We start from the raw sequence: 13523 nt of genomic DNA on the forward strand, positions 1-13523 counted from the left end.
AAGGTATTGGGTGTAACACTAGATCAGTGCCTAACCATGAAAGACCAAGTAAACTCCTTAATCAGAAAAGGCTTTTTCACTCTCTGGAAACTTCGATCCATTAGAGCATATTTTGATATGTCAGCATTTAGAATTCTGGTACAATCCCTCGTACTGAGTCAACTTGATTACTGTAACATTGCCTATTTAGCAATTTCCCAAAAGAATATGCAACGATTACAATTAATGCAAAATGCAGCGGTCAAACAGATTTTCGGGCTGAAGAAGTTTGATCACGTGACACCTTACTACCGATAGCTGCATTGCTACCGATGGAGGCACGCGTAAAGTTTAAGTTCGCCTGTCTCTGCTTTAAAGTACTATACGATCTAGCCCCTAAATACATAACTGACCTTTTCTCCTTCTCAGCCAACAGACATAAGAGAAGCTCACATTTGAACTTCATTTCCCCAGTTAGAGGATGTAAACTCAAATTATTATTATTATTATTATTATTATTATGAGCAGGAGCAATCCTCGCCTGAGAGCACCCCACTGCAAAATTCACAGCTACAATGCCCCTCAACGAATAGAATGAGTACAAAGCAGCCTCCTATCGTGACCACCAGGCCCCAAATAACCTCCTGTGGAATGAAACCATCATGTCTGGCAATGGTCCTTAGCTGATGGCAGAACCCATGAGCACCACCGCAGACCAGACCCTCTCTCCTCGCAAGGTTCTAGGCCATCAAGCCTGGAAACATGACAAGTAAAGACTGCCCCTCTAACTGCAGCCCTCTCAAAGAACAAAGTCCTTAGGGCTACCACAGGAAGCAAACTGCTGACCAAAATCAAGAAGAATGCTATGAAGTGACAAGTGTTTTCCCCAGAGACCCAAGGAGATACAGTGGCAACCTCAGGCACTGAGGTAGCTGATCTAACTTCCAGTCCACTCTTCCACATGTATGAACCAAGAAGGAGTGGAAAGAATTTTCTCTGCATACAGTGTGCTTTGTGGGTTTTTTTAAATTTTATTGTTGGCCAATCATTTTGACATGGTCATTTTAAAAGTAGTTTGCAAGCCAAAAAAGTGTGGGCACCCCTGCTCTAGAGGAAAGGAGGGACAGGGAAGACATGATTCAGACGTTTAAATACTTGAAAGATATTAATGTAGAACAAAATCTTTTCCAGAGAAATGAAAATGGTAAAACCAGAGAACATTTTGAGGTTGAGGTGTGGTAGACTCAAGAATAATGTAAGGGCATTCTTCTTTATGGAGAGGGTGGTTGATGCCTGGAATGCACTCCCGAGGGAGGTGGTGGAGAGGAAAACAGTGACGTCGGTAGCCCTGTGAATCTCTGCAACATAGCACTTGCATACGGCCGGAATCATTGTGAGCCACAAAATTAGAATGACCAGAACCCCAGGAGGGGATGGGTCTGCAATCAGGCAGAGTCTTAGGGTGACCATCCATCTCAGAATCCATGAAGTCATTCAGACCTTTGCCAAACAATAACTGCAGCTGAAAAGGCAGTCTAGCCAAAGAAGCCTTGCAAGTGGAATCATTAGCCTAATGTCTGAACCAAAGCATTATGCGGACAGAAAAAGAGTACGCTGACATCTTTGCCAAACTCACATAAGGTCATACAAATCATCCGCCATATAATCTGTCCTTGCCAAAAAAAGTTGAGGAGGGGGAACTACTGCCTCACTCTCCAGCATGCGCACTTGAGAGAGACAGGCACGTGCAACAAAAAAACAGTGCCTAAACAGCTTTAACGCCTAAAGTACTTTCGTCAAAGATTTTCCTGAAGATCACATCCACAGGGCGGCCCTGCATATCTTCTAACACTACACAACCCACACTGGGGAAAGAGGTGCCTTTAGCCATCTGCGCCACCAAAAATTCAACCATGGAATGATCCAAAAGTTGCTGACAGTCCAGTGCCAGAAGATACCAGCATTAACATAGCTCTAGCAATTTTCAAAGCACCCTCTGAAGAGTAAAACTACTCCAAGACTAGAATGCATATATCAGGGTGCCAGGGGGAAGAAGTGGACAGAGCCAGCTGATTGACCAAAATGAACCCTTGCAAACATTCAGAAATAAGAACTGGCAAAGGCACAGACTCAAATAAGTGCAGGATCGTGAGAGCATTTCCAGCCTGACAGGATCTATGCTGTAGTCTGCTTTCAGCTCTCTCACAGTAGCTGGATGAGAATATTCACTGCCACAATCCTGGGAATAGTTCTGTAAAGCTGATATCTTCAGGCTGCCAGTCAGACTCCTATGTCTGACTACACCTCCACCCCTGCAGACCAATGGAGGCGCACCAAGACGGGCAGAGGCACGAAGATATCAGCCAGCACCCTGCGAGACACCACCGAGCCTCCTAAGGGTGCCTAAAAACCTGTGCTCTATCCCATATTAACAGTAGGTGAGACCACCTCAGGGAAGGCCCTGAGCTCCAGAGAAAACTATGTAGGCTGGCAAACAGGTACCCCAGTGGGATCGGCCTGTCAGCTACAGACCGAAGTCTGTGAATTCTCAAGCTTCAAATTCACTCCAAGCACTAAATTACCCGAAAAATAATATAATGGGGAGTGCAAAACAAATATTTCTGCAGGCACACATGCAGGAGGAAAGAACTAAAGGAGCTAGAGAGCCCAGTGAAGTATAACAGAGGCAGAGTGAAATCAAAGCAGTTTACGTATTATATACAGGTACAATCAAACCTCGGTTTGTGAGTAACGCGGTTTGCAAGTGTTTTGCAAGACGAGCAAAATACTTTCACAAATCTTGCTTCGCAAACCGAGCATTGACTCGATTTGCAAGCCCCCACCCCTGAGAACCGGCATCACCCCCCTCCCCCGTCCAAACCCTTACCGCGATCAGGCACCGGCACACAGCACCAACCCACAGTATGTGCCAGTGACGAAGGAGCCTGCCACCTGGAGCCTGCTGGTGATCTTTGCTGGGCCTTGAACATCTGCACATGCTCAAGGCCTTCTGGCTCCAGCTCTCTCCGAGATTCTAATGAGATTTTCGTGTTTCTTCGAGAATCTCATTAGAATCTAGGAGCGAGCAGGAACCAGAAGGCCTTGAGCATGCGCAGCTGCTCAATGCCCAGCAAAGATCACCGGCAGGCTCCAGGCTGGGTTGGTGCTGCGTGCCAGTGCCCGATCGCAGTAAGGGTTTGGGCAGGCAGGTGTGCGATGCCGGTTCTCAGGGGTGGGGTGGAAGCATGCCCATGGCCTCAGGGGGGTGTCTTTTTGGGATGTGGTGGGGTGGGATGTAAGCGCGCCAATGGCCTGGGGGGGGTCTGTTTGGGATGGAGTGGGATGTAAGCGCGCCAGTGGCCTCGGAGGGGGGGGGTCTTTTTGGGATGTGGAACGAATCGCCCGCGTTTCCATTTATTCCTATGGGGAAAGTTGCTTTGATATATGAGTACTTTGGTTTACGAGCATGCTTCTGGAACGAATTATGCTCGCAAACTAAGGTTCCACTGTACTTATTTTGTATCTGGGGCAATTGAGGGTTAAGTGATTTGAACAGAGTCATAAAGAGCTGCAGTGGGAATCAAACCCAGTTCCCCAGTTTCTCATGTACCACCAGGCTACTCTTCTTTCAACTGCTTTTGACTTGGTTTATTATATACAGGCATGTGAAAAAATTAGGACACCCCATGAAATATTCAGCTTTTTCTTAAGAAATGTTCACATATCGATGTCAAATCTTTTTTTTTTATTTATCTCTGGAAAAGAAAGTGATGTAATTGCAGGTAAACAACAAAATTTTTCCTTCATTTACTCATGAAACAAAAGATATCCACAAAAATGTGCATTCTAATAAATTAGGACACCCCCAACATATCCTCCCAGTTAATGTGTATCACATCAGATGCACATGATTAGAACATCATTACTCAACATTTTGAAGGAGGTTTCCCTACTTAAACCGCAGATATTTAGTTTGGCTCATGACTGCTGCGGTGAGAGTGAACACCATGGGAAGATAAGTCAGCGATGGAGGGAAGCTTACAACTTGCCTAGCAATTCTGCTGACGGGTGTATGAGATGAGAGGAATGGGAAGAGAAATGCTGCTGCTGCACCCAATAGGGAGGAGGGGGAAGAGAAAAGCTGCTGCACCCAATTGGGAGGGGGAAGAGAAATGCTGCTGCTGCACCCAATTGGGGAGGGGTAAGATAAGTGTTGCTGCTGCACCCAATTGGGAAAAGAGAGGGGAAAAGGAAGACCAGGGAAGGGAGAGGAAAGAGATGCCAAGACCATGGGAGGGAGGGAAAGGAGCTACCAGACCATGGAGGGGGGAGGAGAGATGTCAGGGCATATGGGGGGAGGGGGAGGAGACAGATGCCAGACCAGATGAAAGGAAGGAAGGAGAGGAAGGAAGGAGAAGAGATGCCAGATAATGGAGTGGGAGGGGAAGATGGAAGGAGAGGAGAGAGATGCCAGGGCATGGGGGGAAGGAAGGAAAACTAAAGGAGACAAAATGACAGACCAGAGGGAAAGAAAGGAGAGGAGGTGCCAGAGAAGGAGGGAGAGTTAGGAGAGAGATGCCAGGGCATGGGGGGAGAGAAGGGAAGGAGATAGAGATGCCAGAGTGGGAAGAAAGGAAGGAAAGGAGAAGAGAGAGATACCAGAGCATAGGGGAAGGGGTGGAGACAAAAAAATGGAGAGGGGGGTGAAGCTGAAATGAATCATGTACAAAGGAGAGAAAAGGCACAGGATATACAGTTTATTGAAGGAACATAGAAAGAGGGAAGATGCCATATGGAACAGAGAGAGGTCGGACACTGGATGGAAAAGGCAGAGAGGGTAGACAGTGGATGCAAGGGGCAGAGAGAGGGTGGACAGTAGATGGAAGGGGTAGAGAGAGGGCAGAGGCTGGGTGGAAGGGGCAAAGAGAGGACAGATGTTGCATGGAAGGGATCGAGGACAAACACTGAATAGAAAGAAGAGCGAAGAGAAGATGATTAAAGCAGAAATGACAAAAGGTAGAAAAAAATATTTTGTTGCTTTACGTAGAATCAAGTAGTATTGTAACTGTATTGATTAAAGTTTATAAATAGGAAATGGAAATAAGACAATTTTGGGGGGACTAAACCCCTTTCCTCAGATCAGGACAGGATACCATAACAGCAGAATACTGTACTGTGTTGAAGAAAGATTTGGCCTCTGAAAGCTAATTGAAAAATGGATTAGTCCAATAAAATGATATTTTCTTATTTCTCATTATTTGTTTTATTTCTATTTGTTAATTTGTAAAGTGGTGATTGTTATGTAACAGTTTTTTTCAAATTTACATCTACTGTCTTTAAATTTTGCATAGTATTAGGGGACGTGTCACTGTTTCTGTGGTTTTACATTATATGCAGAGTCTGTTTTTTTAGTTCAGTTTAACTTTTGTCTACATATTTCTATTTTTAGTTTGTGATTATTCCATATTGGGCAAGGGTGTATCTGTGTTCTGTGTGTATGAAAAGGACATGACTTTCTGTTAGCATCAACTGTACAGGATCAATTGTGCAGGATCTGGCTTGTTTAGTTTTACAATGCGTATGTTGGTGTTCTAGTGCTCACTGCAGTGTTTAAGATGCTGCCTTTTCCTAGGTGCATCCTTGTTGTGACTCATGGATTATTACTAAAAATATATTTTTTATATAGAGAGGATTGTTAAAAAATGATCAGCACTGGCTATCATATATACTAGGTACGTCACTGGATTTAATGACCTTATTCTAACTTTACTGTTGACATAGGTTTTGTCCCCTCTATCTCCCCACCCCCCACATACTATAAAGAATTAAAGTTGTATTAACATCAAACAGCTTTCAAATGACATTATAAGCAAATAAAAATAAAATATTTTTAATACATTGCTAATTATTACCTGCATCTTTACCTAAACTGTTTTGCCCTAGCTCTCACTTTGATTTTTATCTGCTACTTTTTTTATTTTGCTGTACACTTCTCCCTCAGTATTCATGGGGGCTAGGGGCAGAGCCGGACCACAAGTGTGAAAAATCACAAATAACTTTGTGCCGGCTCTGACCCACCCCGGACCTTACCTGGTGGTCTCCGCCTCCGATCGCCTCCTTCCGTGCGTGTTTGCAGGGGCCAGTGCGAATGCTTCGGTCTCCTTTCCCCGCTCCGGGCAGAACGAAGATCGTTCCTCTCTGGGCTGGGCAGCCTGTGCCAGCCTTACCTGATGGTCTAGCGGGGCTTTCGGGGCAGGAGCAATCTTTCTACGCTCCTGCCCCATGCAGATTGCCAATAGGAAATGGTTGCCCTGAGCTCTTGTAGTCTCTCGAGACTACTACGGGAGCTCGTGGCAGCCATTTCCTATTGGCGATCTGCACACGGGGCAGGAGCCTAGGAAGATCGTTCCTGCCCCAAAATCCCTGCTAGACCACCAGGTAAGGCTGGGATGCCGGGGGGAAGGAGGGCGGCAGACAGGGAAGGTCCAAAACAAATCTTTTTTTTTTCCAAAAAAAAAAAAAAGTGAATAGCCGAATCCACAGATGCTGAAACCGTGGATTCTGAGGGGGATGTGAAGTGCAATCACACAGGTCTCCTTCAAGGCTTAGTAACACATCTCCATAAATTATGTGGAAGAGGTCTGGAAGTGGGGATCGCATCTATTTCATATCCTCAGTGAGACCTCAGGAAGAAACCTAGTGATCAAAACATTATTAGAGGTGCTGTAGAGCCGTTTCTTGTATGTCTGAATGAACTATATTTATCTTTTTTTTTTTAGTTGTTTAAATTCATTCCGTGGCGGAAGATGACGCGAAGGAAAGTGGCAGCGAGCCACAGTGTCTCCAGCGACTGTGTCTCTGCCTCTCTATTTCCGGGCTATGCTGGGAAAGGATGGGCTGAGGACAGGGCTAGAAGAGGAAAGAGTAGCGCCTGATCCGGCAAGTAACTCAACTGCTGAGGAAACTGCTCCCTCTAACTGATGGAGAAGCCAGGGAGCCAGAAAGAAAGGTGGGGGGGACGATACAGAGGATAAGAGAGAAAGAAAAAAAAAAGAGACTGAACTGAAGGATAAGAAGGGAAATTAAGATAAAGAGGAAGGGATAGAGAGAATATTGTAATCACATCATATGTCATATCCAATATAATAAAGCCCTAAGCGCGCATGCGCACTCCCACCTGCGTGCTCCCATTTTCTATGCACTGTAGGGACCCGCAGGTAGGAGTGCCCATGCGCGCGGCAGCGTGGAGCCTGTCGGTCGTGGCAGCTCTTGCCGTCTGAAGGATAAAAACTCCAAAACCCCCAGAGCTCGCTTCGGGTCCGGCAAGGGCTGCGGGTCCTGATAACCTTCCGATTCCAGCAGCGTCTGCAGCACTCTACACACACTGCTTCGGGGCCTTCTACTGCCTTGATTTGCTGGGCAGTAGAAGGCCCCGAAGCAGCGTGTGTAGAGTGCTGCAGACGCTGCTGGAATCAGAAGGTTTGTTAGGACCGCGGGAAGGGAAGAGGGGGGGGAAAGGGACTAAGGGAGCCAGCCAGACCGCGGGAAGGGAAAGGGGAGGTAGGGGAAACGCTGCTGCTGCACAGGGTAGAGAAATGGTGCTGCATAGGAGGCAGGGAGAGCGACAGATAGATAGAAAGAAAAGAAGAAAGACACAGGGGCAGGGAGAGACACAGAAAGACAGACAGACAAAGGAGGCCAGGGAGAGAGACAGACAGCGGAAGGGAGAGAGAGACAGAAATAAAGACACACAGACATATATTCTAGCACCCGTTAATGTAAAGGGCTAAAATACTAGTTGGAAATTAATAATAATTAACTAATAAAAATAGTACACATTTAATTTTCCCCATCACCAAATTTCCCAGTCCCGCCTGGCTTTTTCATGCCACCCGGCTGGAAAAAATTTCTGCGGAAACACTGAGGGGTCCTTTTATCAAGCTGCGGTAGGGGGTTTAACACGCGGAATACCATGCGTTAAACCACCTGCATTGAGCAGGCGTTAGTTTTTTAGCCGGCCGCAGGGGTTAGCATGTGATGAAATGTTCAACACGCTAACCCCACTAGCGCGGCTTGATAAAAGGACCCCTGAGAGTCCTGAAGTAGCCGATTCAAAGCCCTAATCTTAATCCCATTCAGATGTTTTAGGGTGATTTGAAACGGGCTGTACATGCAAGAAACCCCTCAAACATCTCATAGCTGAAAGAATTCTGCATTGAGAGTGGACCAAATTTTCCTCAGACTGATGTCAGAGACTGGTAGATGACTACTAGAAGCGTCTAATTGCAGTTATTTCAGCCAAAGGCGGTAACACTAGCTATTAGGATGCAGGGTGTCCTAATTTATTCCTCAGTTAGAATACACATCTTTGTGGATATCTTTTGTTTCATGAGTAAATCAAGGAAAAGTTTTGTTATTTACCTGAAATTACATCACTTTCTTTTCCAGAGATAAATAAAAAAAAGATTTGACATCGATATGTGAACATTTCTTAAGAAACAACTGAATATTTCATGGGATGTCCTAATTTTTTCACGACTGTATTGTTTCTAGAGAAGGCCTAGATAATGTGTTCAGGTAGTTCAAGGTTTTTTGTGTCTCTCACTTGACTGAAAGTCACAAAACACAGAAACATGAGATGAATGGTATATTGAGTGTAAAGCTTAATAAAGGCAGCTGCTGTGGTTGGAAAACAGACAAGAGAAATTATTTTAGACCATGCCCTCTATGACCACAAACCACTCAGGTTTTCAAGATTTCCACAAGGAACATGCAAGAGATTGATTTGCATGTATTGTTTCCATTGTATACAAATAGATCTCACATATGTTCTTTGTTGAAAACTTAAAAACCCAACTGGATTATGGCACTCAATGACCATGGTTGTAAATATAGCCTTGAAATATAAAGTAAAAATCTGACTCCCCACTTTCAATGATGTTGATCACCTCTCCTCTGTTTTCAAACAAGTCTTTGGAAAATTACAAATAAGATAAAATAGGTACCTTCCAACCAATGGCATAGCCAGGACTGATTTTTTTAGTGGGGCCTAAGGTTAACATGTGTGAATGTTGACATTGCCTCCAGGTCTTCTTTCATTGGCTTGTGCCACTGCTATGAGTTGAGTGGGTAAGCCTGGCTGCAAAGTACAGAAAGAGGTCAAGGCCTGCTATGGCCCTGGTTCCAACCTATGAGCTAAAATTGCAGTCAGAACAATTTTTAACAATTCCTTCACCTAAAGTCACCATAAAACTAAACAACAGGTTTGCCTTGCTTGATACAGGAGATAGCCTGAAGAGTTATGGAATGACATCAAAACTGTAATTAGTGATGAAGCTAAAAAAAAAAACAATCCAGAAGAAAAAGAAAATCAAGAAATCAGCAAAGTAGCAGAAGAAAGAACACAAGCAAAACTATCTGGTGATAGAGAAAAAGTATCACAAATGAACCGAGTGTTTCAACATCAAGCTCTGCAAGACAAAGAATGTTATCTCAAGGGTATTTGTCAGAAAATTGGATCAGAACATGTAAATGGAAAAACCAGATTAGTTTTTCAGGAGATTAAGATATTGTGGCAGAAATTACAAACTCAACTGGGGATGCTTAAAGACACCAATGGAATGATATTGAATAATCCAGAAAGCATTAAAAAGAGATGGAAAGAATAAACGGAAAATTTATACAAACAAGACAATAAGGATAACATTGGGGAAATTAAACTGGAAAATGAAGCAGAACAAGAATCAGATATTTTAAAAGAAGAAATCATAGAAGTGATTAAAACTTTATCGAAAAACAAGTCACCTGGTATCGATGGTATTCAAATTGAATTAATAAAAGGCTCAGAAAGCGCTATCATGGCCCTCACTCAACTGTGTCAGCATATTTGGAAGGAAAAAATATGGCCAACCGATTGGAGAAAATCACTGTACTAAAGAAAGGATTGTAACAACTACAGAACAATTGCATTAATTCCACACACCAGCAAAGTATTGCTGAAAATAATACAACGAAGGCTCCAATCAAAAATTGAGCAAGTTCAGGCTGGTTTCAGAAAAGGTCAAGAAACAAAGAGACATTATTGCCAATGTTAGATGGATATTAGATAAAGGCAAAGAATACCAAAAACCCCTATACCTTTGCTTCATCAATTACAGCAAAGCTTTTGACTGTGGATCACAATAAACTATAGAGAACTCTAGTGCAAATGGGAATACCCAAACACATAACTCAGCTGATAGAGAGCCTATATGAAAATTAAAAAGCTTCAGTGAGAACTGAATACGGCAACACTGACTGGTTTCCAATAAAACATGATGTCAGGCAAGGATGCATCTTGTCACCTTATCTATTCAATCTGTACAGTGAAACCAGAAAAGCAAATTTGGACGAAGAGAGTGTCAGTTTCAAAGTTGGTGACCGAAATATAAACCTGCGCTATGCAGATGATACAACGCTCATCACTAGCAGCAAAGAAGACATGCTGTATCTACAGAGAAAAGTCAAAGTCGAAAGTTATAACATGGGATTAGAACTGAATGTAAACAAGACGAAGATCACGAACATGGAAAATGCTGAAGATTTTGAGCTTGAAGGCAATAGAATAGAAATTGTAATGGATTTCAATCTCCTGGCCTCTTTTGTAAACAAAGAAGCACCTAACAGGGAGAAAATACTCCACAGAATAGAACTTGGTCACTCTTCAATGAAGACTCTCAACAAACAAGACAGAGAAAAGATTGACTTATTTGAGCTTTGGTGCTGGAGAAGGATTTTAGGCATGCCGTGGACCACCAGATGAACTAACAAATCAATTCTGGAAGACATCAAACCGGCTATGTCACTCGAAGCCCAAATGATGAAGTTACAACTGTCATATTTTGGTCACACTATCAGAAGAGAGAGATCACTGGAGAAGGACATCATGTTTGGGAAGATCAAAGGAACCAGGCAAAGAGAGCAACCTGCAATCAGATGGCTGGACACGTTGAAAACAACCATGGGGATAACGCTGGAGGGCTTTTCTGGACTAGCACAAAACCAATTTCTTTAGAGATCCACAATTCATCAAGTCTCTAGGACTAGAGCGCGGGTCAATGGCACCTAACAGCAAAGACACTATGACTCATGAACACACATTACAGTTAAAAGTGCCTCTACTACCAGGTAATGTACCAGCAAATCTTAAGAGTATCAAATCAGAAAATGTTAACAAACATTTTTGTAATTAACTCCAGGAACTAATGGGGTTGCAGCCTTCTGTTAATTTTGCAGTCACCTGTTCTCCAAAGCTCATGTACAACTTCTTGGGTTCAGTTAAAAGAATCACAACCTGCATTAGACCTCTACCACCAAACCTAAATTCCATTGGTGAATAATATACTTAACATTATCAAGATTATCAAATTTAACATCTCAGACAACCAGCAGCAAATTATTACCTCCCTGTAGCTAAGTGACTGTTCTAGCGTGCAGTCCGTTTTATTCTAAATGTAGGGTACTTAGGCTAAGGACAAGGACAACTCTACAACGGGATGCCTTACTACATGTAAGAGGTATGAATATTACTAGGTGAAAAAAATGTGGATCCTCAAACCAAGCGAAGCCTTCAGACGACCAAGAAATAAATATGCCTAATTCTCTTTTTCTCCACGAAAGCAATATCTTCAAAGCGAGACGTTTAGTGAGAGCGATAACTTGGAGCAGAATATTGGGCATAAAGAACTATAAATAATTCGTGCAGCCCCCAAAGAGATGCATTTTTTTATTCAGATGACGACTGAATAAACTTGTTCATGTCATGACCCAGCATTTGGAAAAAAAAAAAAGAAAAGTGCTTGCACGATCCAATTGTGTAAGCAGAAATACTAAGTCACATTCACGGGGCACGTGACACGCTAAATTTGAGTACTCTCACACTCATTCCGGGACCGGAAATCCCTATCTCCCCCCATGGTCTTGCTCCCTCTCCTCTTCGCCCACGACGCGTCCCCCCACCCCCCTCCCAGTCCTACCTCTACATTCATGTCTGAGGTCACCAGCGCGACCAGCCCCACAGTTTTGCTTTCTCCAAGGCCCCGCCCACCTCTAACGCACTTCTCTTCCTCGCCCCGCCGGAAACCGGAAGTCGCTTCTGACGGGGCGGGGAGAGAAGAAGTTGGGTGAAGGGGGCGGGAGCTCAGCTAAGTAAACCGTTGGTGGGTGACTGCAGGCAGGTTGGAGAATAGGATTTAGGGGCGGGGAGCTTCGGAAACGAGGGAGAGATTTGGATTTCGGAGCAGGTGACCGGTGTGAGTTATTGAGCGTCTGCCTCTGGCGGTACTAGGACCGAATGCGACTTTACTGGCTCGGGTTGCCTGGGAGGAAGGGTGCAGGACCTGTCCGTTGAAACCTGTTGTGGTCTTCTGTGTGTCCAGTAAAGGGTATCTCGAGTCTCTGCCAAACGTCTTCTAGACTCCTGCGTCGTACTCGAGCTTCCGTACGAATGCCTTGGAATATGTTAAAAAACGCAAGATCTTTATTGTATATCGCCTAGGATCCAAGATAGGCAATCAATCAAATTTTAAATAAAACTTTAAACTTTCTATGTCCTGTAGTTTTATTTGTTGTTACTGCAGTTTTGAAATAGGATTTTCCCTTTCAACCCCGTTGAATATAATTTTCTAAAGCATTTTGTGTGTGTCATGTTATGGAAATGGCTTTTTATAAATTTTGTGTGGATATACAGTACACATATCTGCAAAGCACTACCCAAACGTACCTGCATTTGGGTGGAGCTTCCTGTGTGTTTTATTGTTAGGTTTGTATCTGCATTATAGTTCATGCACAAAGTTGCACTTTTCTTGAATCAAGTGTAACTTTGGGAACATTTGTGCACTACTGGAGATTATTATGGGAACCTCTTAGACAAAGGCAGTTAAATGCAGGGCTTGACCCAGACCAGAAAGGCAGGTGGGAAGGGAGGAGCAGATATTTGGCCAGTGGAGAGAGGATGAGATATGCCAGACCATGGAGAGCGGTGAGGGGATTCAGAGTGCGAATGAGAGAGGTGCTGTTGAAGTGTGGAGAGGAGATATGGCTGCTGAACACACAAGTGTGCTGTGGAGGGAAGAGAGTGATGCAGACCAGAGAGAGGGGTGAGAAGGAAGGAAGAGATTTTTGGCCAGTGGTGAGAGGGAGAGAGCAGTGTCACCATGGGGGGCAGGGAGGGGATTCACGGTGTGAATGAGAGGGGAATGGGTATTGGAAGGGAGAGAGAGGGAGAAATGCTGACTCCATTGGGGGGAGTGGGTAGCGGGCAGAGAAGATAAAAGGCCAGCAACTTGATATACTGCTTTTCTGTGGGTACAATTAAAGCAGTTTACATATACTATATGATACTTTTTCTGCCCTTTAATGGGTTCATAATCTTTAATTCTGTACCTGGGACTTGCCCAGAGTCACAAGGAGCTGCAATGAGAATTGAACCAAGTTCCCCAGATTCTTGACCCACAAGAGAGGGAGAAATGCTAATAAAAGGAAGAAACTGTATATGGGGATGAACA

At 44.0% G+C, this 13523-nt stretch overlaps 1 protein-coding gene across 1 annotated transcript in view; it reads right to left on the reverse strand.

Moving 5' to 3' along the window:
• Nucleotides 1-12104, reverse strand: part of VPS41 (VPS41 subunit of HOPS complex) — a 401709-nt gene extending 389605 nt beyond the window's left edge. The window contains exon 1 of the mRNA XM_033930242.1: nt 11994-12104. Within this exon, the coding sequence (XP_033786133.1) occupies nt 11994-12005 (12 nt within the window). The 5' untranslated portion in view covers nt 12006-12104. The remainder of the gene's footprint in view (nt 1-11993) is intronic.
• Between the last annotated feature and the right edge of the window lie 1419 nt (nt 12105-13523).

The sequence above is a fragment of the Geotrypetes seraphini genome, chromosome 2 (genome assembly GCF_902459505.1).
Source record: "Geotrypetes seraphini chromosome 2, aGeoSer1.1, whole genome shotgun sequence".
Taxonomy (NCBI): Eukaryota; Metazoa; Chordata; class Amphibia; order Gymnophiona; family Dermophiidae; genus Geotrypetes; species Geotrypetes seraphini.